Genomic DNA, 26,705 nt, shown 5'->3' with positions numbered 1-26,705 from the left:
GCCTCTAATTATAATTTTGGTTTCTAAAACGTCTTCTCAGTTTGTTATAGATAAACATGAGGTCAGTGTGCGCAGAACAGATAGTGCAACTGATTAGTATCCTGAGCACCAGCTTCCATTGTCCTGTGTATTTACTGAAGGATTCTCATGATATCCAGGTGGTAAATAGTTTCAGCACAGTTTGCTGGTCCAAAGTTTCAGATTGTGGGCATTGTCAGGGTAATCTAACGCTCCCTCTTCAGACATGTCACACATGTGAAGACCTTTGGGTTAGAGCAGTGGTTTTCAAACTTTTTTTTTGAATCACGGCGCCCTAGAATATCAGAATTTTTTTCACGGCACCCCTAGGCCAAAAATTTCTTATTGAGAAATTTAGAAAGAAATATTACATTAAGTAGATGGCGTTTATATGTCATCCTTAGGGTCAGTTGTGTGGTGAGGGACAAGGTTTGCTTCTCTTTGACCACATATTTTATGACTGGCAGCCACCAGCACTGGTTTTGCCTATTATATTGACCATGAATAATTTGAATTGGTCCTGGACCACCAACCCAGGGCACCCTTGCAAGTGTCCCGAGGCACCCCAGGGAGCCACGGCACACAGTTTGGGAACCTCTGGGTTAGTATATTAAGCAAGGTGGACTTTGCAAGTCGCCAATTCTTGGAGTGTTCTTGGAGGCCAAACTTTAAATGGCAATGATGGTAAAATCAAAGCAAGGTGTGTTTTACTTTTAATCTAATCCCCTTGTCTATGAATTGATGCTGTTCTAAGATGCTCAATGTAACTTCTGTGGGGGTTTACCAAGTTGGCTGTGTTTAATCACACATACATATCTGTGATGTGTGTGCTGCTGACTTCAGAGCCTTTAATATAGGTAGCAATTTCCAGAATTATGGGCTGCCTGCAAAATGTACTGTGCATAGGGTGTCTATGCTAAATGCCTTATGTACATCACATTAACCTTTGCCTTAGCAGTATAGGCGTCTAAGCTATTGTGCATGCTGTTTGTACGTCCACAAGACATTTGTTGCTTAAGTTACGCTTGCCCAGACTGTATTGTTAAATGTCTGTTTGCAATTCTTGTTCTTTATACCTGGGACTGAGAGCTCAAAAGCTTTTAAATTAAAAATATTAGTAAAACACAAAGACATACTCTATCTGGGGGCATACACCCTTGAGCATTAATATGCAATCAATTATAGTGTACTAATCAGGAGTCTATGCACTTTAACCATTGGCGTAATTAGTGGCTTGGAGGCCCTTGCTCAAGGGCCTCCTATTTAATTTCTATAAACCGTTAGGTCTACATGTGCAGCTGTAGGTACCAGTGGAGACGAGGAGGGAACTGTTCATAATGCTGTGAGATGCACTCCCATGGTACAGACACTGCAACGGGCAATCGGGGGTACCTGTGGGAACACCAACCTCCACAGGCAGATCCCAATGACAAAGGAGGCGCCTCAGGTAAGTAGCAGACAGCAGGAGGGTCAGGTGGGCCCAGCAGGCAACCGTGTCAGCAGTGTAGCAACAGACGATGATCGTTAGGCCCAAAGCCACGGCCTGGATTTCCAGACTATCTAGACCCCGCTCTCGGTAGGCCCCCCCTGGACATTTGCCAGTCCAGTCATCCTGTAGCTACGCCACTGACTTTAACATGGATTGTATGTGTAATGATGTAGTGTGCACGTTTTTAATGTCTGTTGCAGGTTACTTTTGCACCACAGCGGTGTCTGGTGGCTGTGCCACAAAGGGAATTCATTCTCGGCGCTGGGAGTAGAGAAACTTTTTTTTCAAAAATATTTCAAATGTTGGGAAATGTTTTTGTGCACTTTAATATGTTCTATTTAATGCACTGTGCACAGTTGTGATGGCATAAAATGTATGTTTAAATGTATGGACTGCGCACTTATTGAAACTTTATTTTTATTTTGTTTAGTGCATCTGATTTATAAGAATTTGCCATTTGGGGACGGATTGTTTTTGGGACATTGGAGCAGATGTATTAAGCCTAGAGAAGGCATAAAGCTGTGATAATGCACCAGCCAATCGGCTCCAATATGTAAATTGACAGTTATGAGCTGATTGGCAGGTGCGTTATCACTTTGCACTTATCACTGCTTTATTACTTCTTTATGCCTTCTCCAGGCTTAATACATCTACCCCCATTGTCACATAGGAAGTATTAACGTCTGTATCCTGAGATCAGCAGAGGCCTAATGTTCATTTAAAGCACTTTCTTTGAAATACACACCAGTAGTCTCCTGTGTGTCTCTGTTTTTAACACGTTTAGTACTAGACAGCAGGTACATTGGGGAAAAGCATTTTGCCCCTTTTTTTTTTTTTTTTTTTTTGTAATTACATGTATATTTAAAGAAGCTACATGGTAATTATAGCACTGTTCAGTCCACATAGATAATTTTGATTCCATAGGGGGTGATTCAGATGTTTTAATGGTGCCCGTCGAAGCAATTCAATTGTTGCTCCTTCCGCCCATCACGTTTCATGCGCCCAAATAGATGAGGTTTAGCTGCGAATAAAGTTGAATTGTTCCTTGTTCCCCCACCCCGTGTTGCAATGGATAAATGCAGTTAAGCCATTCCAATTGCTTGGCAGGATAAATTCATTTTGGGAGACCGTTCCTTGATTTGTGTGCTAGCATTACAGATAGGCAGGCATAATTGCAACCTGCTATATTGTCCTCTCACTATGTAAAGGGATAATTACCTATAAAGTGTAGATTCTCTGAACATCTTGAGAGAAGTGTACTTCTGTATCTTGTACGCTGTGGAGTAACTGTCCTTTCAAATGACCTTTCCTTTGAACAGTGAACACCCAATGCATCTGCTGTATCCTGTGACAAGAATAGCATCAAATGCTACTCCATTCTCTGGCTGTTCTGTGATGAGCTCAGGGTCTTGTAGCTCAAGTTCTAAGTCAGCTACCCAGTGCAGGGTAGCCCATAGTAGGAACAGTGGGAATTAGCTGATACCAGGAACCTGGGAGAAGCGGTTCCAGGTGCCAGTGGTTGGAGCCTGGGAGAAGCGGTTCCAGGTGGAAGTTGGAACCTGGGAGAAGCGGTTCCAGGTGCCAGTGGTTGGAGCCTGGGAGAAGCGGTTCCAGTGGTTGGAGCCTGGGAGAAGTGTTCCAGGTGCCAGTGGTTGGAGCCTGGGAGAAGCGGTTTCGGGTGCCAGTGGTTGGAGCCTGGGAGAAGCGGTTTCAGGTGCCAGTGGTTGGAGCCTGGGAGAAGCGGTGCCAGTGGTTGGGGCCTGGGAGAATCGGTGCCAGTGGTTGGGGCCTGGGAGAATCGGTGCCAGTGGTTGGGGCCTGGAGAATCGGTGCCAGTGGTTGGGGCCTGGGAGAATCGGTGCCAGTGGTTGGGGCCTGGGAGAATCGGTGCCAGTGGTTGGGGCCTGGGAGAATCGGTGCCAGTGGTTGGGGCCTGGGAGAAGCGGTTCCAGGTGCCAGTGGTTGGAGCCTGGGAGAAGCGGTTCCAGGTGCCAGTGGCTGGAGCCTGGGAGAAGCGGTTCCAGGTGCCAGTGGCTGGAGCCTGGGAGAAGCGGTTCCAGGTGCCAGTGGCTGGAGCCTGGGAGAAGCGGTTCCAGGTGCCAGTGGCTGGAGCCTGGGAGAAGCGGTTCCAGGTGCCAGTGGTTGGAGCCTGGGAGAAGCGGTTCCAGGTGCCAGTGGTTGGAGCCTGGGAGAAGCGGTGCCAGTGGTTGGAGCCTGGGAGAAGCGGTTCCAGGTGCCAGTGGTTGGAGCCTGGGAGAAGCGGTTCCAGGTGCCAGTGGCTGGAGCCTGGGAGAAGCGGTTCCAGGTGCCAGTGTTTGGAGCCTGGGAGAAGCGGTTCCAGGTGCCAGTGGCTGGAGCCTGGAGAAGCGGTTCCAGGTGCCAGTGGTTGGAGCCTGGGAGAAGCGGTGCCAGTGGTTGGAGCCTGGGAGAAGCGGTTCCAGGTGCCAGTGGTTGGAGCCTGGGAGAAGCGGTGCCAGTGGTTGGAGCCTGGGAGAAGCGGTTCCAGGTGCCAGTGGTTGGAGCCTGGGAGAAGCGGTTCCAGGTGCTGGTGTGGCAGCAAGTTATCTGGCCACAACTGTGTGATGAGTCAGTAACAGGTGGATACTGACTATGAGAGGTGTTCCTAGGAGATGTGAAGGACAAGTTACCTCTTCTACATACATTAAACCTGTGATCACCTAGGGTAGCGAGGTCACCCAGTCACATTCAAGGCCATATCTCCCAGGCTATTCAGAGCCAAACTGAAATCAGTCTGATCTCCACTTGGACTAGCTGGATGGCAGCTGTTGAGCGTGCACCAAGCATAAGCTTGCTATGGGCATGTAGATGGAATTAAGGTCTATTTGGAAGTACATAAACATGCAGCGATTTTTTTATTTTTTAGACAGATTTCCTGCACCAAATATAAGGCTGTGATGATGGCTGATGTATAGGGGTGGCACTGATGCATAGATGCGACAGACTATGAATACATGATTATTAGGCCCATAGTGTGAGAAGTTCACTTTTAAGAGTTGGCAAAACCACTAATTGTGCCTCTCCTAAGTATCTGTATAAATCTGTCTGACCACAAATCTCTTCCATCTGTAGAGATCCCAATGATGATCTTTTATTAAATAGAGCACAAACCAAAGATGAATGTCTGGCTGGTGAAACTTACAAATACTGTAGTTCTCGTAAGCAATGGAACAGCCTTCACAAAGATAGCAGAACTGTGACATGACCGCAGCACGACGTGGTAGGCCATCCTGTGCGTTTTGTCTGGAAGACTTCATCAGCACTTGTTGTGGCGTTATGTTGCAGTAACAATATTTTTTTTTATTTTTTATTGTGAATGCTGATTTAATGCATAGGAGAACTCTGGACTCTGCAAGATAAACAAACCAGATATTCATTGCTGGGTTAGGCTCTCGTATTCACTGACAAATCTTAGCCGGAAACATCTAGTGAGACGCCCCCTCTACCCTCCAACTATTCAGAGCCAATAGGAAGGGATCATCTCCTTTCAACCACAGGATGGTTTTTGCTTTAGGGGAAAAAAAGGGTGCAAATGTTCCCTTCATTCTTTTTTTAGACTCCTATTGGCTGCTGCACCATTTGTGTATCAATGTTTCTCTGACCGTTATTTCACACTTGCATGCCGTGGCCACTAGGGGCGCAGTTGTTGGTTGTATTTTTTATTATTTTTTTTGTACTGTGTAAGAGCCTTCATTTGAACCCTCCATGGCAGGTATTCCCAACCTCTGTCTTCAAGGCGGTTGTGGTATAAAAGATAGTGTCTAGTTAGACAGTCAATAGATAGACACCATATGTTAGACAGAAATTAGGTCAACAGAGTCAAAAGGTCGACTTGAAAAAGGTGGACACCATGTTTTTTTGCATTTTTGTGGCTTGTGTGGATAGTTTTGTCATCTTGGACCCCCAATTGTAATAAGGCATCCTCGCAGGGCTCGGCACGCTTCGGGCTCGGTGGCTCGCTGTGCTCTCCACAAGGTTTATAACCAACTCTATGTCGACATGGATAGAGAAGGTATGAAATAGTCCAAAAACATGTTGATAGACTTATTTATTTATTTTAAATGTAACATGTTTTTGGACTATTTCATACCTTCTCTATCCATGGTCGACATAGTTGGTTATAAACCTTGTGGCGAGCCGAAGCGTGGCGAGCCCTGCGAGGGTATGCCTTATTACAATTGGGGGTCCAAGATGACAAAACTATCCACACAAGCCACAAAAATGCAAAAAAACACGGGTGTCCACCTTCTTTCAAGTCGACCTTTTGACCCTGTCGACCTAATGTCTGTCTAACATATGGTGTCTGTCTATTGACTGTCTAACTAGACACTGTCTATCTATCAACCGGATACCCTTCAAGGCACACCAACAGTGCAGGTTTTAGTGATATTCAAGAATGGACTATCACTGAAACCTGGAATGTTAGTGTGCTTTGTGGACCGGAGGTTGGGAATGCCTGTTCTGTGGACTCGCCTGTTTTATTTTAATAAATGCAAAATTGCTGGAAAATATGATTATCAGGGATAATAACTTCACCATTTGTACACTTAAAACTAAAGCCTATCTTTCGTCTATACTTTTACTGTATGAGCCGGTAACTTCCTTTCATCCCCTCACCGTCTTCTAGATGGGTTTTGGCAGCATGACTACTTATGGGGTTTCTCATGCCTCCTACACTATAGGGTTATGGTTGTGTGTTCCATAGGAGTCAGCGATAAATCTGCTCAGCCTTTTATGCTGCCTTGTGTAGATCCCCTGGATTATGTGCTGTTCAGATGGTGTTATAGAGAATCTTATTACCAGTAACGGGATTAGTGCACATTACTCCCTGGGACCTGCTTGGAAAATGAGATTGTGGCCGGCAGATGGGCTTTAGGATACTGGAATAGCATCATAGGACAGATATTAATTCCCCCCCTTCCTTGCAGTGGCTCACAGCTTGGGCAAAATGAATTTGAACGCTTCTGTTGCCATTGGAGACGGCTGCCATATTGCTAACTTGACTTTTCTAGTAAAAGTCATGCTTTTATACTATCTAGTTTATGCTAAAACTGGCAATTATAATAGAGGAAGCCTATTCATGTATCTGGGTCCTAAGAGCACCAGTGCAGCCTGGGAGTAGAGCTGGAACTACTTAGAATAGTGATTCCCAACCTTGGTTCTCAGGCAGACTAACAATCCAAGTTTTATGTGATATCCGTGCTTGAGCACAGATGGTTCAATCAAAATAACTGAAGTACTAATTAAGTCACCTCTGCTAAAGTATGGCTATCCTTAAAACTTGACTGTTAGGGGTTAATTTACTAAAATGGGAGTTCCAGTTAAGATGGGATGTTGCCCATAGCAACCAATCAGATTCTACTTCTCATTTATCTAGCACCTTCTAGAAGATAATACCTGGAATCTGATTGGTTGCTATGGGCAACATCCCATCTTAAAAAGAACTCTCATCATAGTAAATGTACCCCGTAGTGTGCCTTGAGGGCTGTGGTTGGGAACCCCTGGCTTAGAACATGGCTAGGCATTAGAGTGTAGCTTTCTGTTGCAGCCCCTCTTTCCAGTGTGCCACTGTCCTGGTAGGGCTGGGTTCATGTGACTGGCGGTCGGGAGACTGCCGATCACCATACCAACACCGGGATCCCGACGGGATTGGGGGGGGGGGTGAGCGCAGCAAAGCCCCATGCGGTATCGCTGCACTCTTCACGCTGCGGGCTCAGTGTCGCTCGCCACAGGTTCTATTCCTACTCATATGGGTGTCGCGAGTGGGAATAGTCCCTATTATGCGGCATGCTGACTATAGGGATTGTGAGGGGGCGGGATCCCGGCGTCTGTATTGTGCCCGGTAGTCTCCTGTCCGCTGGTCACATAACTACATCCCGTTCTGGAAGCCTCAGGTATCTTGCATTACACATTTTTACAGTCATTGACCTCAAATTTCACGATTAATTTGTGCTTGATCACATCTGGAGGAATTTGGGATAACTACAATTTCTATGTGTTATAGTTAAATATAATCTGATGGTAAAATACTGTCCAGTTTGCATCCATACGCTCCTGTCTAGAAACCGCAGCACCGTAGCAGCGTCCTGCATATCCGCGGAGTGGTTGGGAAATTTAAAAGAATGAATTTACAACGTAGGACCTTTTCTGAATGGAACAAATTTATGGATCGTAAACTATAGGCCTACGTCAAGCAGCCTGCAGGAAAGAGATTTGCTTGCACCCCTGGAAACAGCTCTGCTTCAGCTGTATGCTATGCTTTTATAGAACCGCTTGCGTCATCCATTAAACAGGAGCATATTAACCATGCACCATTTATTTCACACCGTGCCTGTCTGTAACGCTGCACACGGAGCATGGAGGAGATTCATCTGTGTGACAGTTGCGCTAGGGCCGAGGGATCCTGTGCATCGCCCACCCTGGCCAGCACAGCTGGGAGAATTCTCCCCAGCAGCCGATGGGTTAAACAGCTGCAACTGCGCTGGATAAATAGGGCATCTCTGAATGTATTATGCTAGTGGCGGTCCTAAGGGTGAAAAGATGAAGCATTGTGCGCCTGCCTCCTCAGGGCAGTAATCATATCTCTGCACAATGTGCTGCTCTGCGTTCTGTGAGGAGATATATAGTCACTGCAGTGCGCTCTGTATACCCCCGCTGTTTGGATGCAGCGCAGGAGGCGTCGGGGAAAGCCTGAACATATACTCCCAGTTTCGGTCCCTCTTAGCTTAGATGTGGCTGCAGATGCAGTTGAGATTGAGGGATCCTGATGACTTGTGGATCAGCAGCAACCGTTTATCTCCCCGGTCAGAGTACTGCCAGGCGGCCAGCCCCCACCACCCCCGTTTGCTGAGCCCTGTCATTCTTTGCTGACCCCAACCGGATTCTGAGTGAGAGTGGTGCGCTTGACGTGACCCCTTGGTCTGTGTGATTTTGGCGCAGTGATGTTTTGCGGAGGGCAGTACGGCTGCACACAGAAAACTTCCAATACCTATGCAGCAATTTTATTTGCTTTGCACACGATGTATTCTGTTCTCAAACTAATATATCGTTAATGATAGTGAGAAAATCATACTCTGATCTCCAAAAATATGGGCAGGAGGGCAGTCGGTGCACAGGAGGGCAGTTGGCGCAGGGGGCTGTTGGTGGCCCAGGAGGGCAGTTGGCGCAGGGGGCTGTTGGTGGCCCAGGAGGGCAGCTGGCGCAGGGGGCTGTTTGTGGCCCAGGAGGGCAGCTGGCGCAGGGGGCTGTTTGTGGCCCAGGAGGGCAGCTGGCGCAGGGGGCTGTTTGTGGCCCAGGAGGGCAGCTGGCGCAGGGGGCTGTTTGTGGCCCAGGAGGGCAGCTGGCGCAGGGGGCTGTTTGTGGCCCAGGAGGGTAGGCTGTGGCCCAGGAGGGCAGTCTGCGCAGGGGGCTGTCGGTGGCCCAGGAGGGAAGTTTGCGCAGGGGGCTGTCGGTGGCCCAGGAGGGAAGTTTGCGCAGGGGGCTGTCGGTGGCCCAGGAGGGCAGTCTGCGCAGGGGGCTGTCGGTGGCCCAGGAGGGCAGGTAGTGCAGTGTGCGGTTATAAGATGCCACAGAGTTGAACTTTACAACTTTCATTAATTAATGAAAATAATAAGCAGCATTTGTATTTCAGCAAATAAAACAGTATAGAGTGTTCTGGGGCACAGTTTGTACAGAAATAGTAAAATATTTTGGGGGGAAATACTTGCAACCACTGCCTGCAAGTTCAAAAGCCCCTTTACCATCCGTACAACGCACAACCTACATGTGCCACATTCAGCACTCAGAGGCACCCTGCACGGGCACACCCCATCCTCTCCTCCGGTTCACGTGCCCTCATGCCGTTCCACAGCCAGTGCCGGGAGAGCAGGAAGATTGGTGCCAAGAACTTCCTGAGGTTGTGCCATGCACTTTTCTATGGAGTGGGACGACTCCCAAGCCATCCGGCAACCCAGGGCAGTGACCGTGTATCCCTGGGCCTTTTGCATGACACTGGTCACACCTGTCACTACGGCCCTGTCCCACATCAACCCCCTCGCCAGCTCTGGAAAAGCCGCAGTTTCTCTTTCAGACCTGTGATAATTGTACATGATTTTCCAACTGCTTAGCAAAAAGTGGCGGCTGCAGGCTTTTGTAGTCCCTGTCATTTGAAGGTAGATCTTACTGTCAGGTGTCTGGGTACTGCCTGTATGCATGGCTCCCTTCTCACTGTATATAAAGGAGGGCCCTCCGGGAGGTAACCCACAGTGACTTCTCTCAGGGCTACACTACATACATGGGATGGTCCGCTGCCCATATAGCCCTGTCCAGGTACAGGTTTGGCCAATGGCGGACCGGTGCCTGAGCAGTGTCGCTAGCCATTAGGGAATGTATAAGGCGGCAGGCTGGGGAGTTTGGGCTTGGCCTGCAGCTGGGCTTCTTCTGCTGTGTTGCACTGTGACAAGTGGCCTGGATATAAAGGCAGATGATTGTACATCCAGCTCTTCCCTACCCAGGCTACGGCCGGTGTTTGGCATATGTATGCCCATCTCCTGCCTCAGGTGGCACTGCGTGTATGCATAATTTAATATCCCATTACCTCTCAGCCAGAACAGAACCTATTACTTCTCCCTGCACGTCCCTGTGATTGGAAGCTATATCTGACATCGAGTGTGCTAGTAAATCTCACCTGTCGCTGTGGAGTGGGTGCTGGCGGGTCACCGGAACACAGGACTGGTGACGGCAGATAAGGGCCATAGGCCTATTCCTGCCTATTAATCTGCTGTTCTTTGTATTGCCATTCCCTGGGCTTCTCTCCCGGTATTTGTCTCCTCCACTTAACCTGTAAGTGTATGTGGCCCCCATCCCCAGGTGCTCTGCGCATAAGGTGCATCTTTGGCCTCAATCCGTGGGAAAACATTATTGTAACGGTCAGTGAGATCACAGCTGCGCTCCGGTGGTTGCGCAGGAAATGTACATACTGGAAATGAGTTTCCTCACACCCACCATACTAGTATATTTATTATACAGCCCATAGCCACTGTGCTAAGCAGAGTTGAGTGACCAGCATTATACATCTCCATTTTAACCAGCAGTAAAGAACCAATTTGACCAGTATACAACACTTCCTATATTTGTCTTTTATAAACAGAGCCTTCCTCTAATGGTTCCTCATCCCTGCTCCTGCCTCGTCCATGGGAAAGGATGTATATGACTTAAGTGAATATTCTGTATACTCTACGTATCATAATACAATTACAAACTATATGCAGGGGTTGCTGGATTGCTATATAGTAGATGAGCTGCCTTACAGAACCAGATGGTTACGCTCACCGCCTGGTGACACAATGCAGACTTGATGTAACCAGCACTGGGCTAGTGGAGAAGTTGCTTTCTGCTCCTACCTATCATTTTATTGTACTTGATAAGTGCTACCCCAAAGAGGATTGATTACTATGACCTACTTCTCCAATCTTTTCCCTGCTTTATAAAACAACCATATTCTATAAAGGTGATGGCAACCGTTGGAAATCCTTTAGCTGAATCCCTTCCTCCCCCTGAGTAGTGGGTAGGGATCTCTCTTCTTGAGACCCCAAACATTACTTCGGGGCAACCTTTGTAAGTCCCTGATTTCCCCTCTGTAACTGTGATAGGTTTGGTGGGTGGGGGAGAAGAATAAGCCTTAGACGGAATACAGTGGCTCTCCCCTTTAACTCCGCAATGTCTTACTTGCATTGCCCAGCTGGCATAGAAAATGCATTTGAACTTGTACCCCCTCTCTTTGGCAGAAAAAGCTACGGACGGCTCCTTGCCGAGTGAGGACTGGACACTGAACATGGAGATCTGTGACATCATCAACGAGACTGAAGAGGGGTGAGTAAGGGCGACGCAACTGTACACTTATATACACACACTAGCGGTGATGTGGGGATGATGTATAATGAGAAACACAAAGCAAGGTGTAAAGTGTGTGTATATGTGTGTGTGTGTGTGTATAATATTATATTTTTAGATTTATTTCCTGTATTCATGCCGTCTTTCCTGTTCCAGGCAGCCTTCCTGCCATTCTCTGAAGTCGTTAATGCATAGAAATAGCTGTTTCGGGAGCGTATAGTGCGTCCCTGACCTTCACTGAGTTTGTAACTGCAACACAAGGAAAATGCATTGTCTGTGCAGCAGTAGCAGACCACACCATTAGAACCACATCCCAAGGTTCCACTTGATGACTGCCCTCAGAGTGAAGACGTTTAATCAGCCCCACTTATGCTGCATTGTGTATAATTGTGGGGAGTGCGGAAGCCGCTGTCACTCAGATAAAATGTATAACAAACACTCTAGTTACTAGTACATGGGGAGTAATGCAATTACATGACTTTAGGGGATATGCTGACTGGTCCTAAGCCATTTTCTGCATATTGGGTCCCACAGATCATGTGCACGTATGACAGCTGATGTGTGTAGAAGAAACACAAGTCTCGGCTGTTGTGTCGCAGATTGACGAGCCCTATGGGGGGGAATGTAATAGCTTGCAGGAAGTGCGAGACTTTGTGAGAGTTCTCCCGTTGTTGCTTTTAAAGCGGCAATCCTTTACACAGCAAAACCAACTTGCTTTTGCCTTCTAAATGATTGCCAATTTATTACATTTTTTTTAAAAAAAAACCTCTCAAAGTCTCGCACTGGCGCTTTCTCGCAGGCTGTGACACCCCCACCCCCATATATAGACTGAGTTTTGATACTTGCCATAATCTCACACAAGGAGCAATGATTTCTTACATATTTCTCCCACATATGGGACTACAGACAATGCAGTTATCTCTGACAATGGGGGTAATTCAGAGTTTATTACAGCAGCAAATTTGTTAGCTAATGGGTAAAACCATGTGCACTGCAGGTGGGGCAGATATAACATGTGCAGAGAGAGTTAGATTTGGGTGGGTTATTTTGTTACTGTGCAGGGTAAATACTGGCTGATTTATTTTTACACTGCGTTAGATTTCAGTTTGAACGTACCCCACCCAAACCTCCCCCTCTCTCTTCTCTCTTCTCTCTTCTCTCTTCTCTCTTCTCTCTTCTCTCTTCTCTCTTCTCTCTTCTCTCTTCTCTCTTCTCTCTTCTCTCTCTTCTCTCTCTCTCTCCACGTTATATCTGCCCCACCTGCAGTGCACATGGGGGGTAATTCCAAGTTGATCGCAGCAGGAATTCTGTTAGCAATTGGGCAAAACCATGTGCACTGCAGGGGAGGCAGATATAACATTTGCAGAGCGAGTTAGATTTGGGTGTGCTGTATGTTCAATCTGCAATCTAATTTGCAGTGTAAAAATAAAGCAGCCAGTATTTACCCTGCACAGAAATAAAATAACCCACCCAAATCTAACTCTCTCTGCAAATGTTATATCTGCCCCCCATGCAGTGCACATGGTTTTGCCCAACTGCTAAAAAAATTTCCTGCTGCGATCAACTTGGAATTACCCCCATGGTTTTGCTCAACTGCTAACAAATTTGCTGCTGCGATCAACACTGAATTGCCCCCAATGAGAGTTACAGTTAAACATTTGGAAGCTGCAGGTGATCTGTAAAAGCCATGACTGCTATGTAGGGCAGCTCAGTTGTAGGTACCGCTGCCTCGCAACACCATTGTCTTGACCCCCAACCCACAAGCTTTGTTATCTCACGTTTTCATGTTTTATCCCATCATTTGAAAGGCACACTGGTAGGTTAGCGTTCCCAAATAAAGGTGTGTCCCTGTGTAGTTGGGAAATGAGATTGTACGTTCAGTCTGGCCAGGGACTGATGTGCACTTAATAATAGTTGTTTTCATACAGCGATATGGAATGCTGCTGATGTACAAATAAAAGGTTGATGCCAGTTTGTTCTAATATAATAATTAAAATGCCATATTTAAAATATGTACTACAAGTTAAATAGGCATCTTGTCATTTAATAATATAGAATAACTTGTGATATTTAAGCTATAAGTGGCACTTTATCCTCGTACGCTTTGCACATTGCGCTAAATTAGAATCTTGGCTGTAGGCTTCCTTCATTAGTATTATGTATTTATGTAGTGGGAGCATGCACTGCAACAAATGCAGTAATACTACAAGACTGGTTGGTAACGACCAGGCAGAGGTAAGGTGGCCCAGCTCACACGCCTGCACTCTATAGCAGTGGTTCTCAACCTCTGTCCTCAAGTACCCCCAACAGTTCATGTTTTCCAGGTCACCTAGCTGGTGCACAGGTGTAGTCATTACTCACTGATACATTTTAAAAGACCCACAGGTGGAGCAAATTGTTTCACTTGCAATCCTGTGGGGAGACCTGGAAAACATGAACTGTTGGGAGTACCTGAGGACCGCGGTTGAGAACCACTGCTCTATAGGACAGGGAGTTTCATATGAAGTTATGTGCTACAAATTGGGTATTGATCCAGCCGGGTTGCCATGGGAAAAGCTGCTTATTGGAGTTATGTGATCCGATCACGCAGCAGTCTTGGTTTGAACATGGGTGGTTGTTGGAGAATCAATCAAGTTCTGTGTTTATGCTGCCATTGAGCCATCTACCAAGTTGTCCTTCATTATGACCAGTAGCCATTTATTTATATACACGTGGGCAGTATGGATGGTGGGATACATTCGGCATCCCGACGGTGGGGATGCCGGCGGTCATGTGACTGACATCTGAATCCCGACACCACTCGGGAGACCAGCGCCGGAACAAAGACAGCCAACATCCCGAAGGTAAGTATCGGGTTAGGGTTAGACACTAGGGGGGTGGTTAGCCCTAGCAGCCAACCCCGAAGGGGTAGGGAAGGGTTAAAATACTTACCCCCTCTGATGTCGGGATATTGAGTGCTGGGATTCCGCTGTCGGTCATGTGACCGCCAGCATCCCAACCACCAGTATTTTATACCAAACTCTGGATGGTGTAATGGTTAGCATTACTGCCTGAGGTCATGGGTTCAATTCCCAACATGGCCCTAACTGTGTGGCGTTTGTATATGCTATCCATGCTTGCGTGGGTTTCCTCCGGGTACTCCAGTTTCCTCCCACAATCCAATAATTTACTGGTAGGTTAATTGGCTCCCAACAAAATTAACTCCAGTGTGTAAGGGTGTGCATGTGGTAGGGAATATAGATAGTAAGCTCCACTGGGGTAGTAACTGATGTAAGTGGCCAAAATACTCTCTGTAAAGTGCTGCGGAATATGTGTGCACTTTATAAATAACTGGTAATAAATAATACACCGTCAAAATGACAGTAGATGCAACCGCACAGGGAGACCTGCAATAGACACTGGAAAATACATTTGGCTTTAGGTAAATGACAGTCTGGAGTATATGGGTAACAGTGGATTAGTCATTATAAGCCAAATAAAGCGTATGTGGTGTATTGTTCCTACAAGGTAAAGTTTTTATTGTCCAGAGAGATTATAGTGGGCGCTGTATATGACGTGACGGACGTTGCCTGTTTTTGAAGGACTGAGAAGTCTTCTGTTCAGGGAATGGCGAACTGGGCAACTGTTGGAAATAGGAATATGGGGTTATACCAGGAGGTATATTTATTAAAGCTTCAATAATAGACAAGAGGTGGTGTTTCCTGTAGCAACCAATCAGATTCTGTCATTTTTTTTTAGAATGCAATAGAGAAATAATAGGTAGAACCTGATTGGTTGCTATGGGCGACATTACCATTTATCTGTTTTGAAGCTTTAGTAAATCTACCCGATAGGAGTGAAGAACATAAGAGGGATGTGTACAAGGAATAGGTAAGGAAGGGAGGGTAAGTTTTAGGGCAGTAGTTAAGTCGGTGACTCAGGGACAAGTTCTGCAGTGACGGATGGGAAAACCGGTTGTGCAGTACGGAACGTGTTTGGCCTGTTGTGCTCCTATATAATCATGTCATCTGTTTATTAGAGCTTTCATTTGAATGTATTTATAACAGAGGAATTCTTTTTTTAATTATTATTATTACCAGACTCTGGGCCTAATTCAGTAAGGATTGCGCTTGGCAGCTGTGCAAATGCAGGAGGAGGTGCATACTACTACCACCATCCCCTTCCTACATTTGCTATAGCAATACTGCGATCGATGTGATCACAGTCCGGGATGAACACTGCGACGATGGTCACGATGTTTGTCTGCGACGGCAGGCTGAGTATGACTGAGCTTACTCACAGTACGTGTTGCAGGGCTGCTTGCGTGGCCAAGGAAACTGTGTACGCGACGCAGTCCTTGGCCTCGCCACTTCTGGAAAACGGCAACCCCGGTTGCCCCCCGTCCCTCTCCCCTGAACGCCTCTGGCTGTCAGTCAGGCATGCGCAGAACGGGTCCTCCATATGCGCAGTTTCCCGGTTATCGAGAAACTGCGCGTTTGGCTCGCTGGAGTGATCCTTCTTGAATTAGCCCCTCTGTCTTTTAATTATTGCTAGGATGATTGGTGGGAAGTGAGTGTGAGGTGGTGAGACAACGTCTAGGATGATATGGCAGAAAGTATTCAGACCAAACTACAAAAGAAGATGATCTGCTTTCATAGAACTGCATTCACTTCTCATTCCAGGCCAAAAGATGCGATCCGAGCTCTAAAGAAGAGGCTGAATGGTAACAAGAATTACAGAGAGGTTATGCTCGCTCTAACAGTAAGGCTTCTTCATCTTTATTATGTCCAAAACGCGTCTGCTTGGAGATGTGGATCTTTCTGATACACCGGCCAGACCTAAATCCCGGGTCCGAGCCGGGTTATTGAACGCTGGGCTGTCACACGTGTCTGCTCGGCAAAGCCGTGCGAGTCTTTAAAAGTGGATTTTACTGGCACATAAAGATGACTCCTGAAAAGTGATCACCTGGAAAATATAAGTCAGGTTGAGTAACCCGGGTGCCCACACTACAGGGTATCTGTCTCGGCCCTGGTATTAACCCTGGCCATGACTAAGGTCGTGGATCTGGAACAATTTACCCGTGTTGACCCTCACACTGACACATGACCTGGTTTTACCTGGCAATTTCCTGAGTCAAATGCTCATTGTGAGAAGGGTGCAACTAATAGACTTAGGAGGCATTGACCTGTGATATGCAGCTATTAATATGTCCTGCCCCCTCCTATTACTGTTCTCTTATCTGACCTTCACACAGTATGTCCTCTATAGAAGCGTCGTCATGGCCCATACCCCTTTGAAACTAAAAGGGGTACTATGGCTCTCCGTTCTTCATCCACGTGGAACTGAGGTATTACTATGCTACCTCGGGTACCCCTGGGCAGACGGGGTGGAGCCATTAATCACCAAACCCTCCCCTCCAAAAGATGGGTGTGACTATTTCTCTAGGTGGGTATGCATCCATGTATACCAAGGTCCTAAATTGGCACATAAATACCTGTCGCTTTTATTGGGGCAGGGCGTTACTGGCAGTAATGTGGATGTTGGCCACATGTGATGTCCTGGTGGTGTATCGCTCTAAGTGGCAGCGACGTTGTGCAGTTATCTGGCAGTAAAAAGTAGGCTGATTACGTTCACAGCTTCGTTGGCTGCAAGGATGGTTTGTAGAGACTGCATTGGCAGCAGACACAAGAAGCCAGATAGGACTGCCATAATAGCAGGGGACTGGCTTCCCATGGGAAGCACCTTCTCTGCTATCGCAGTCCAGACTGGCTGACCCAGGGGGAGTCCCACTGGGATGGTATCCGGTCTCTAGGTCGATAGTAAATAGGTCGACAGTGTCTAGGTCGACCACTATTGGTTGACAGTAACTAGGTCGACAGGGTCTCTAGGTCAACATGCTTTTCTCTGACGTCCTAGTGGATGCTGGGAACTCCGTAAGGACCATGGGGAATAGCGGCTCCGCAGGAGACTGGGCACAAAAGTAAAAGCTTTAGGACTATCTGGTGTGCACTGGCTCCTCCCCCTATGACCCTCCTCCAAGCCTCAGTTAGTTAGATTTTTGTGCCCGACCGAGCAGGGTGCAATCTAGGGGGCTCTCCTGAGCTTCTTAGAAAAAGTTAGTTTTAGGTTTCTTATTTTCAGTGAGACCTGCTGGCAACAGGCTCACTGCATCGAGGGACTAAGGGGAGAAGAAGCGAACCTGCCTGCTTGCAGCCAGCTTGGGCTTCTTAGGCTACTGGACACCATTAGCTCCAGAGGGACCGAACACAGGCCCAGCCTCTGAGTCCGGTCCCAGAGCCGCGCCGCCGGCCCCCTTACAGAGCCAGAAGCAAGAAGAGGTCCGGAAAATCGGCGGCAGAAGACATCAGTCTTCAACAAGGTAGCGCACAGCACTGCAGCTGTGCGCCATTGCTCCTCAGGCACACTTCACACTCCGGTCACTGAGGGTGCAGGGCGCTAGGGGGGGGGGGGGGGGCGCCCTGAGCAGCAATAAAAACACCTTGGCTGGCGAAAATACATCACATATAACCCCCAGGGCTATATGGATGTATTTTAACCCCTGCCAGAATACAGCAAAACGCGGGAGAAAAGTCAGCCGAGAAGGGGGCGGAGCCTATCTCCTCAGCACACGGGCGCCATTTTCCCTCACAGCTCTGCTGGAAGGACGTCTCCCTGACTCTCCCCTGCAGTCCTACACTACAGAAAAGGGTTAAAAAGAGAGGGGGGGCACTAATTTGGCGCAGTTTGATAATATCAGCAGCTATAAGGGGAAAACACATTATATAGTGGTGTGTATATATGTGTGTGTATATATGTGTGTGTATGTATGTATGTATGTATGTATGTATGTATGTATGTATGTGTATATATATATATATATATAGCGCTCTGGTGTGTGCTGGCATACTCTCCCTCTGTCTCCCCAAAGGGCTAGTGGGGTCCTGTCCTCTATCAGAGCATTCCCTGTGTGTGTGCTGTGTGTCGGTACGATTGTGTCGACATGTTTGAGGAGGAAAATGATGTGGAGGCGGAGCAATTGCCTGTAATAGAGATGTCACCCCCTAGGGAGTCGACACCTGAGTGGATGGGCTTATGGAAGGACTTACGTGACAGTGTCAGCTCTTTACAAAAGACGGTTGATGACATGAGGCAGCCGGCTACTCAGCTTGTGCCTGTCCAGGCGTCTCAAAGGCCATCAGGGGCTCTAAAACGCCCGTTACCTCAGATGGCAGACACAGATCCTGACACGGATACTGACTCCAGTGTCGACGATGAGGAGACGAATGTGACTTCCAGTAGGGCCACACGTTACATGATTGAGGCAATGAAAAATGTTTTACATATTTCTGATAATACAAGTACCACTAAAAAGGGTATTATGTTTGGTGAGAAAAAACTGCCTGTAGTTTTTCCTGCATCTGAGGAATTAAATGAAGTGTGTGATGAAGCGTGGGTTTTCCCCGATAAAACACTGATAATTCCTAAAAGGTTATTGGCATCATACCCTTTCCCGCCAGAGGATAGGGCACGTTGGGAAACACCCCCTAGGGTGGATAAAGCGCTCACACGCTTGTCTAAACAGGTGGCACTACCCTCTCCTGAGACGGCCGCCCTTAAGGAACCTGCTGACAGAAAGCAGGAGAATATCCTAAAATGTATATACACTCACACGGGAGTTATACTGCGACCAGCAATCGCCTCAGCCTGGATGTGCAGTGCTGGGGTGGCTTGGTCGGATTCCCTGACGGACAATATTGATACCCTAGACAGGGACAGTATATTACTGACTATAGAGCATTTAAAAGATGCATTTCTATATATGCGTGATGCACAGAGGGATATCTGCCGACTGGCATCAAGAGTAAGTGCGCTATCTATTTCTGCCAGAAGAGGGTTATGGACGCGGCAGTGGTCAGGTGATGCGGATTCCAAAAGGCATATGGAAGTATTGCCTTATAAAGGGGAGGAGTTATTTGGGGTAGGTCTATCAGACCTGGTAGCCACGGCAACTGCTGGGAAATCCACATTTTTACCCCAGGTAGCCTCTCAACATAAGAAGATGCCGTATTATCAGGCGCAATCCTTTCGGCCCCATAAGGGCAAGCGAGCAAAAGGCTCCTCATTTCTGCCCCGTGGCAGGGGGAGAGGGAAAAGGCTGCAGCAAACAGCCAGTTCCCAGGAACAGAAGCCCTCTCCCGCCTCTGCCAAGTCCTCAGCATGACGCTGGGGCTTTACAAGCGGACTCAGGCACGGTGGGGGCCCGTCTCAAGATTTTCAGCGCGCAGTGGGCTCACTCACAAGTGGACCCCTGGATCCTTCAGGTGGTATCTCAGGGGTACAAATTGGAATTCGAGACGTCTCCCCCTCGCCGTTTCCTAAAGTCTGCTTTACCGACGTCTCCCTCCGACAGGGAGGCGGTATTGGAAGCCATTCACAAGCTGTATTCCCAGCAGGTGATAATCAAGGTACCCCTCCTGTAACAGGGAAAGGGGTATTATTCCACGCTGTTTGTGGTACCGAAGCCGGACGGCTCGGTGAGACCTATTTTAAATCTAAAATCCTTGAACACTTACATACAGAGGTTCAAATTCAAGATGGAGTCACTCAGAGCGTGGCTCCGGATTGGCCAAGAAGGACTTGGTACCCGGAACTTCAAGAGATGCTCACAGAGGACCCGTGGCCTCTACCTCTAAGAAGGGACCTGCTCCAGCAAGGACCCTGTCTGTTCCAAGACTTACCGCGGCTGCGTTTGACGGCATGGCGGTTGAACGCCGGATCCTGAAGGAAAAAGGCATTCCAGATGAAGTCATCCCTACTTTGATTAAAGCCAGAAAGGATGTAACCGCAAAGCATAAATATGTTGCGTGGTGCGAGGCCAGGAAGGCCCCTACAGAGGAATTTCAACTGGGTCGATTCCTGCATTTCCTGCAAACAGGAGTGTCTATGGGCCTAAAATTGGGGTCCATTAAGGTTCAAATTTCGGCCCTGTCGATTTTCTTCCAGAAAGAGCTGGCTTCAGTTCCTGAAGTTCAGACGTTTGTCAAGGGGGTACTGCATATACAGCCTCCTTTTGTGCCTCCAGTGGCACCTTGGGATCTCAATGTAGTTTTGGGGTTCCTAAAATCACATTGGTTTGAACCACTCACCACTGTGGACTTAAAATATCTCACATGGAAAGTGGTAATGCTGTTGGCCTTGGCTTCGGCCAGGCGTGTGTCAGAATTGGCGGCTTTATCCTATAAAAGCCCTTACCTGATTTTTCATACGGACAGGGCAGAATTGAGGACTCGTCCTCAACTTCTCCCTAAGGTGGTGTCAGCGTTTCACCTGAACCAGCCTATTGTGGTATCTGCGGCTACTAGGGACTTGGAGGACTCCAAGTTGCTGGACGTAGTCAGGGCCCTGAAAATATATGTTTCCAGGACGGCTGGAGTCAGAAAATCTGACTCGCTGTTTATCCTGTATGCACCCAACAAGCTGGGTGCTCCTGCTTCTAAGCAGACTATTGCTCGTTGGATTTGTAGTACAATTCAGCTTGCACATTCTGTGGCAGGCATGCCACAGCCAAAATCTGTAAAAGCCCATTCCACAAGGAAGGTGGGCTCATCTTGGGCGGCTGCCCGAGGGGTCTCTGCTTTACAACTTTGCCGAGCAGCTACTTGGTCAGGGGCAAACACGTTTGCTAAATTCTACAAATTTGATACCCTGGCTGAGGAGGACCTGGAGTTCTCTCATTCGGTGCTGCAGAGTCATCCGCACTCTCCCGCCCGTTTGGGAGCTTTGGTATAATCCCCATGGTCCTTACGGAGTTCCCAGCATCCACTAGGACGTCCGAGAAAGTAAGAATTTACTTACCGATAATTCTATTTCTCGTAGTCCGTAGTGGATGCTGGGCGCCCATCCCAAGTGCGGATTGTCTGCATTACTTGTACATAGTTATTGTTAACTAAATCGGGTTATTGTTGTTGTGAGCCATCTATTCAGAGGCTCCTCTATTATCATGCTGTTAACTGGGTTCATATCACAAGTTGTACGGTGTGATTGGTGTGGCTGGTATGAGTCTTACCCGGGATTCATGAATCCTTCCTTATTGTGTACGCTCGTCCGGGCACAGTATCCTAACTGAGGCTTGGAGGAGGGTCATAGGGGGAGGAGCCAGTGCACACCAGGTAGTCCTAAAGCTTTACTTTTGTGCCCAGTCTCCTGCGGAGCCGCTATTCCCCATGGTCCTTACGGAGTTCCCAGCATCCACTACGGACTACGAGAAATAGAATTATCGGTAAGTAAATTCTTATTTTTTCACATTTTAAATTTTTTTTAACTTTTTCATACTTAACGATCCACGCAGAGTACGATTGGGAGTAGTAACCTGTGCCGAGCGCAGCGAGGTGCCTTGTCCGAAGCTCGCTTGCCATGCCAGGGCACGCAGTGCACTAATTGGGGTTCCCGGTCACTGTACGGAGAAAACGACACACACTTTTTGACCAGTCGACTTAGACCCTGTCGACCTAGCATCCCTGACGACCTAGTTACTGTCGACCAATAGTGGTTGACCTAGACACTGTTGACCTAGTTACTGTGGACCCTCCATACTACACCCCACTGGGACTGCCTGTCTGGCTGTGTTAGCAGGTGCTGCTTCCAATGGGAAGTCACTGCTAGGCAGTCCCTGTGCCATGTACTTCACATAGATTGCACATTACAGAATGAAATCGCATCATCTGCATCTTGCCCTACAGAATCTGCAACTTGCTGTTTTCTTATAGCGCAGGAATCAGAAGTGTGCATCGCAAAAAATGCCCAGCAAAATGCGCGTAATGTTAACCTGCGAGCACAGCGCACAGTACCCATGGCTAATTGAATCATCCACATTGAAGTGAGCGTTTTTTGGGGGCGTCTGGCTTATTCCACGTGTGACAGATTAATCATATATTTGTGGTCAGAAATAAGATATCCTGCTCTATTTGCGTTATTTTGCAGGTATTAGAAACGTGTGTGAAAAACTGCGGCCACCGTTTCCACGTGCTTGTGACACACCGCGATTTCATAGATGGGGTTTTGGTGAAAATAGTCTCCCCGAAGAACAACCCCCCAACCATCGTCCAGGATAAAGTACTGGCTCTGATTCAGGTGAGCACTGCAGATCCCAGTTATGCAAAGCCTTCATTCTGTGAGACCATATGCAGAGCTCAGAGTAGGTTCTGCTGTGTCAGTACAGGAGTGTGGACTCCCCTCCCTGCCGGCTAATTGCCACTTTGGCAGCACTATTCTTATTGCATGCCGAGGAAATGAAATCTGCTTTTAGAAATAAAATAGCACAGTAAGCTTCCTGGGCTGTGGTTAGTTTGACGTGTGTAATTATAGGTCCAAATATGGGTACTCTGCCATACAACACGCAGAATGGGGGAACCTCCTGAACCTTTCTGCTGCATGTGTAAGGAGTACGGTCTTTATATGATAGCGTGCAGGGTGCAAGCAGAGACTAATTATGGCTTGTGAGAGGTGTCCAATGCCATTTATCTTGTCTTTAGCTTCGGCCTATGGGGGTAATTCAGAGTTGATTGCAGCAGTAGATTTGTTAGCAGTTTGGCAAAACCATGGGGGTCATTCCGAGTTGATCGCAGCCAGCAACTTTTTGCTGCAGCTGCGATCAACTAATCCCTGCCTATGGGGGAGTGTATTTTAGCATAGCAGGGCTGCGATCGCTTGTGCAGCCCTGCTATGCTAAAAAAGTTTCCTGCAAAACAAGACCAGGCCTGCAGCTACTTACCCAGTGTGACAGATCCAGCGATGAATGTCCCGGTCCTGACGTCAGACATCCGCCCTCCGTTCGCCTGGACACGCCTGCGTTCTTATTACCACTCCCTGAAAATGGCCTCCAACAGTGTGTATCCGCCCCGGAACGCCTCTCCGCTGTCCATCTTCTTCCGTCCAGTGCTGCGTCTTTTTTTTTTTTTTATTCGCTGGGCGCACCGTTGCCTGGCGACGATGCGTGTGCACAATTCCGACCCGTTCGCACCGCAGCGAAGAACCGCTGCGTGCGAACGGGTCGGAATGACACCAAACCCCCCCCCCCCCCCCCCCCACCATGGGCACTGCAGGTGGGGTAGATGTAACGTGCAGAGAGTTAGATTTGGGTGGGTTATTTTGTTTCTGTGCAGGGTAAATAATGGCTGTTTTATTTTTTACATTTCAATTTGAACACGCCCCATCCAAATCTAACTCTCTCTGCACATGTTACATCTGCCCCCCCCCTGCAGTGTACATGGTTTTGCCCAACTGCTAACAAATTTGCTGCTGTGATCAACTCTGAATTACCCGCTATGAGAGAGATACAAGCCCTGTAAATAGCTGCACATCGTAGCCCCCAGGGTTCTGGCTAGAGGGGCAGAGCCCGTTGTGAAATGGGGGCACTAAGACCCAGTTCTCTGACCATGCTGTTGCCGGTGGCTGCGCCCTTGGACGCAGCTTCACCACCTCCAGCACTGTGATTTCACCGGACATCCTGGGAAACCTAAAAGGTTAGTGTTGTTCAGTCGTCATGCCGTTGATCCGAGGGCTGCGTCTGCAGATGAGGCATTGGATCAGGAAAGCCGGCAGTGGGCGTCTTTATTACTTAGGATGCCCCCTGTGGCTTCAGCCCAGCCACTGCGCACAAAGACACAGCTGCTATGCTGACTGCACGTTCATCTATGCATCGGGCCCTGAGTGTGTATATTCTCCATATGCATAGTGTGTGTTGGGCACAGCACACTTCCCAAATCCTCCACTTGGTGGCGTTGTAGCCAGTGGAATAGATGAGCCCTTAGGGTGATCTATTTTGGGACGATCCTTAATCATTTCATAAGAAACAGGTGGTTTTGACTTGATCTTAGATTTTTCTTCCATTGTTTTTAATGATCAGACAAAAGGAGCATGAACAATATATTCACAGATCCTTTTTTAATGATCTTTGTGGGCTTGACCATAATTTCCCCGCGGAGCAGACTCCGTAAACATGTGGAGAATGTCCTGCCTGACGTAGCCGGCACTCAGTGCATAGGTATAGGGCAGTATCCTAGCTAAGTTTCGGCTTGCCATTAATTAGGTAATAGTATGAAAGTAATTGTGAAAAAATCGGGATACGGATGAAAGAAGTGATCACCGCCTAGCCTATAACTGCTGTGATATAGCAATGTATGATGCTTCTGTGCTCGCTGGGCAAGCCTTGGTTACTGTATTGGGAATTGTTAGTCCCCCCCGCCCCGCTGTCCGCTCACATAACTGTCCTTCATTGATGACCTGAGCTATCTATCGCTCGGAATCCTGTATACCAGAAGTAGTTATGGCTCCCCTGCAGCATGATAGCACCTCCTTTATATGCTGTTGTATGGGGACACAGAGCTCCCCTCAGCAATGTAATACCCCTATCACTCAGAGCAGGGATCCTGAGTCACCTAGTGACGTAGCAGACGGCTGCAGCAGCTCCCTGGGCTCTGGACTTAATACCACCTGTTCATCTCCTCCAGGCGTGGGCGGATGCGTTTCGGAGCAGCCCTGACCTCACCGGAGTCGTGCATATTTATGAAGAGCTGAAGAGGAAGGGAATTGAGTTTCCTATGGCAGATCTTGATGCCCTGTCTCCAATACACACACCGCAAAGGGTAAGTGGCTGAGCAAAACCAGCAGCCTCTGCAATTGCTCCTCTCCCCTGGGTATGAGGTTCTTCTTATGAGTTTTACTGCTATGTATGTATTGTAATGCACTTTTACGTTGTTTCTGCCTTCCTTTAATGTATTTGGGGTGGGGGGTTCCTTTTTTTTTTTTTTTCTCTTGTACAATGGCATCAGGGCAGAGGTAGAAAGTCTCCTACAGGAGCCTCTAGCCTGCTATCTGGGGTGGGGGTGTTAATAGTAAAACACCTGTATGGGTGGACAGCTGATGTTGTTCACAGCCCAGTGACATGTCCCAGCCAGTCCCTGCAGTATGTTATGGGCTCTATCTTTTGTGTTTGAGGTTTTGGTTTTCTCCAGGAAAATGCAGCGCTTTCAAGTGAGCTAAAAACAGTCTCCTGTGTGGGAATAAATATGGCACTGTGGATCAGGAGTGTTAGTGCTTTTGTATATGGCACCCTCCCTCTCCTGTCATCCTTTCCAGCCAGTCCTTACACCCCAGCGCAAGCTATGTGTGCAGTCTCTTCTCCATCACTCACTTGGGTAAAGGGCAGCAAGTTTTCCCTCCTGGGACCTGCGCTCTACCTTTCCTCACATGAATAATTCATACTTGGAGTGTCTCAGCAACAGGGCTCCGTCTTAATGTTTCCTCTACATTATTAAAGGGCAGGAGTGCAGTGAATCCACAGCTGTAACCGGATGTTTGTTCTAGGTGAATGCTGATATAGCTGTATAGACTATTAAAAAAAAAAGGGTGGGGGGAGGATGCATATTGAGGGGTAAAATCTACACTGTCAAAGTCTAGATCACTTTTGTTTCGCTTCTGTAGGTGGTGTCTACCCAAATATGGATTCGCTCCCAATCACCAGTGTGTTCCCTGGGAGGGATCCCCGCACCCCTCCCCGAATTTTTTTTTCTTGCCGCCGCAGCAGGGAAATTGGTATCATTTGTTCTGAATGGGGAGGGAAGTTACTATTTTATCTAATCATGATTTTGTGGTTCTTGTTGCGGCAGAGTGTCCCAGAGGTGGATCCGGCGATGAACATGCACACGTCCCAGACCCAACAGCGCACCAACTCGGATACTCTTTCTGTATCCTCGCAGATACCATATGTCGCCCCAGCAGGACCACCCCCCAGTGTGGGCGGACCAATCACCGCCAACTCTGAGCAAGTATGGGACTTATTATGTATTACCAAAGTGTACTTTTGTTTGCCTGTGTGAGTAACCCAGGGCATAGCAGCTCTGCTGATCAGAGGCAAAGCAATCTGTCGTGATTTGATTTACCAGACCATGTGACTGGAACACATTTGATTAGCGAGTATTTGTGCCGTGATCAGCTGAGGACTAGAGTAATGCAGGCATAACTTCTGTAACTTTGCAATGTTTATCCTGCAGATTGAAACCTTTATTTCTCTGACGTCCTAGTGGATGCTGGGACTCCGTAAGGACCATGGGGAATAGCGGCTCCGCAGGAGACAGGGCACAAAATAAAAGCTTAAGGATCAGGTGGTGTGCACTGGCTCCTCCCCCTATGACCCTCCTCCAAGCCTCAGTTAGATTTTTGTGCCCGGCCGAGAAGGGTGCAATCTAGGTGGCTCTCCTGAGCTGCTTAGAATAAAAGTTTAGTTTAGGTTTTTTTTATTTTCAGTGAGTCCTGCTGGCAACAGGCTCACTGC

At 47.8% G+C, this 26,705-nt stretch overlaps 1 protein-coding gene across 3 annotated transcripts in view; it reads left to right on the top strand.

Moving 5' to 3' along the window:
- Positions 1 to 26,705, top strand: part of TOM1L2 (target of myb1 like 2 membrane trafficking protein) — a 115,503-nt gene that overhangs the window by 16,598 nt on the left and 72,200 nt on the right. For all 3 annotated transcript variants that reach the window (XM_063934850.1, XM_063934849.1, XM_063934851.1), the window contains exons 2-6: positions 11,290 to 11,374; positions 16,057 to 16,135; positions 22,355 to 22,504; positions 24,883 to 25,017; positions 26,041 to 26,199. In XM_063934850.1, coding sequence (XP_063790920.1) covers positions 11,290 to 11,374; positions 16,057 to 16,135; positions 22,355 to 22,504; positions 24,883 to 25,017; positions 26,041 to 26,199 — 608 coding nt within the window. The remainder of the gene's footprint in view (positions 1 to 11,289; positions 11,375 to 16,056; positions 16,136 to 22,354; positions 22,505 to 24,882; positions 25,018 to 26,040; positions 26,200 to 26,705) is intronic.

Source organism: Pseudophryne corroboree, chromosome 7, assembly GCF_028390025.1.
Source record: "Pseudophryne corroboree isolate aPseCor3 chromosome 7, aPseCor3.hap2, whole genome shotgun sequence".
NCBI classification, from domain to species: domain Eukaryota; kingdom Metazoa; phylum Chordata; class Amphibia; order Anura; family Myobatrachidae; genus Pseudophryne; species Pseudophryne corroboree.
The sequence above is the reverse complement of the archived record's forward strand: the minus strand, read 5'-3'. Positions and strand labels throughout refer to the sequence as shown.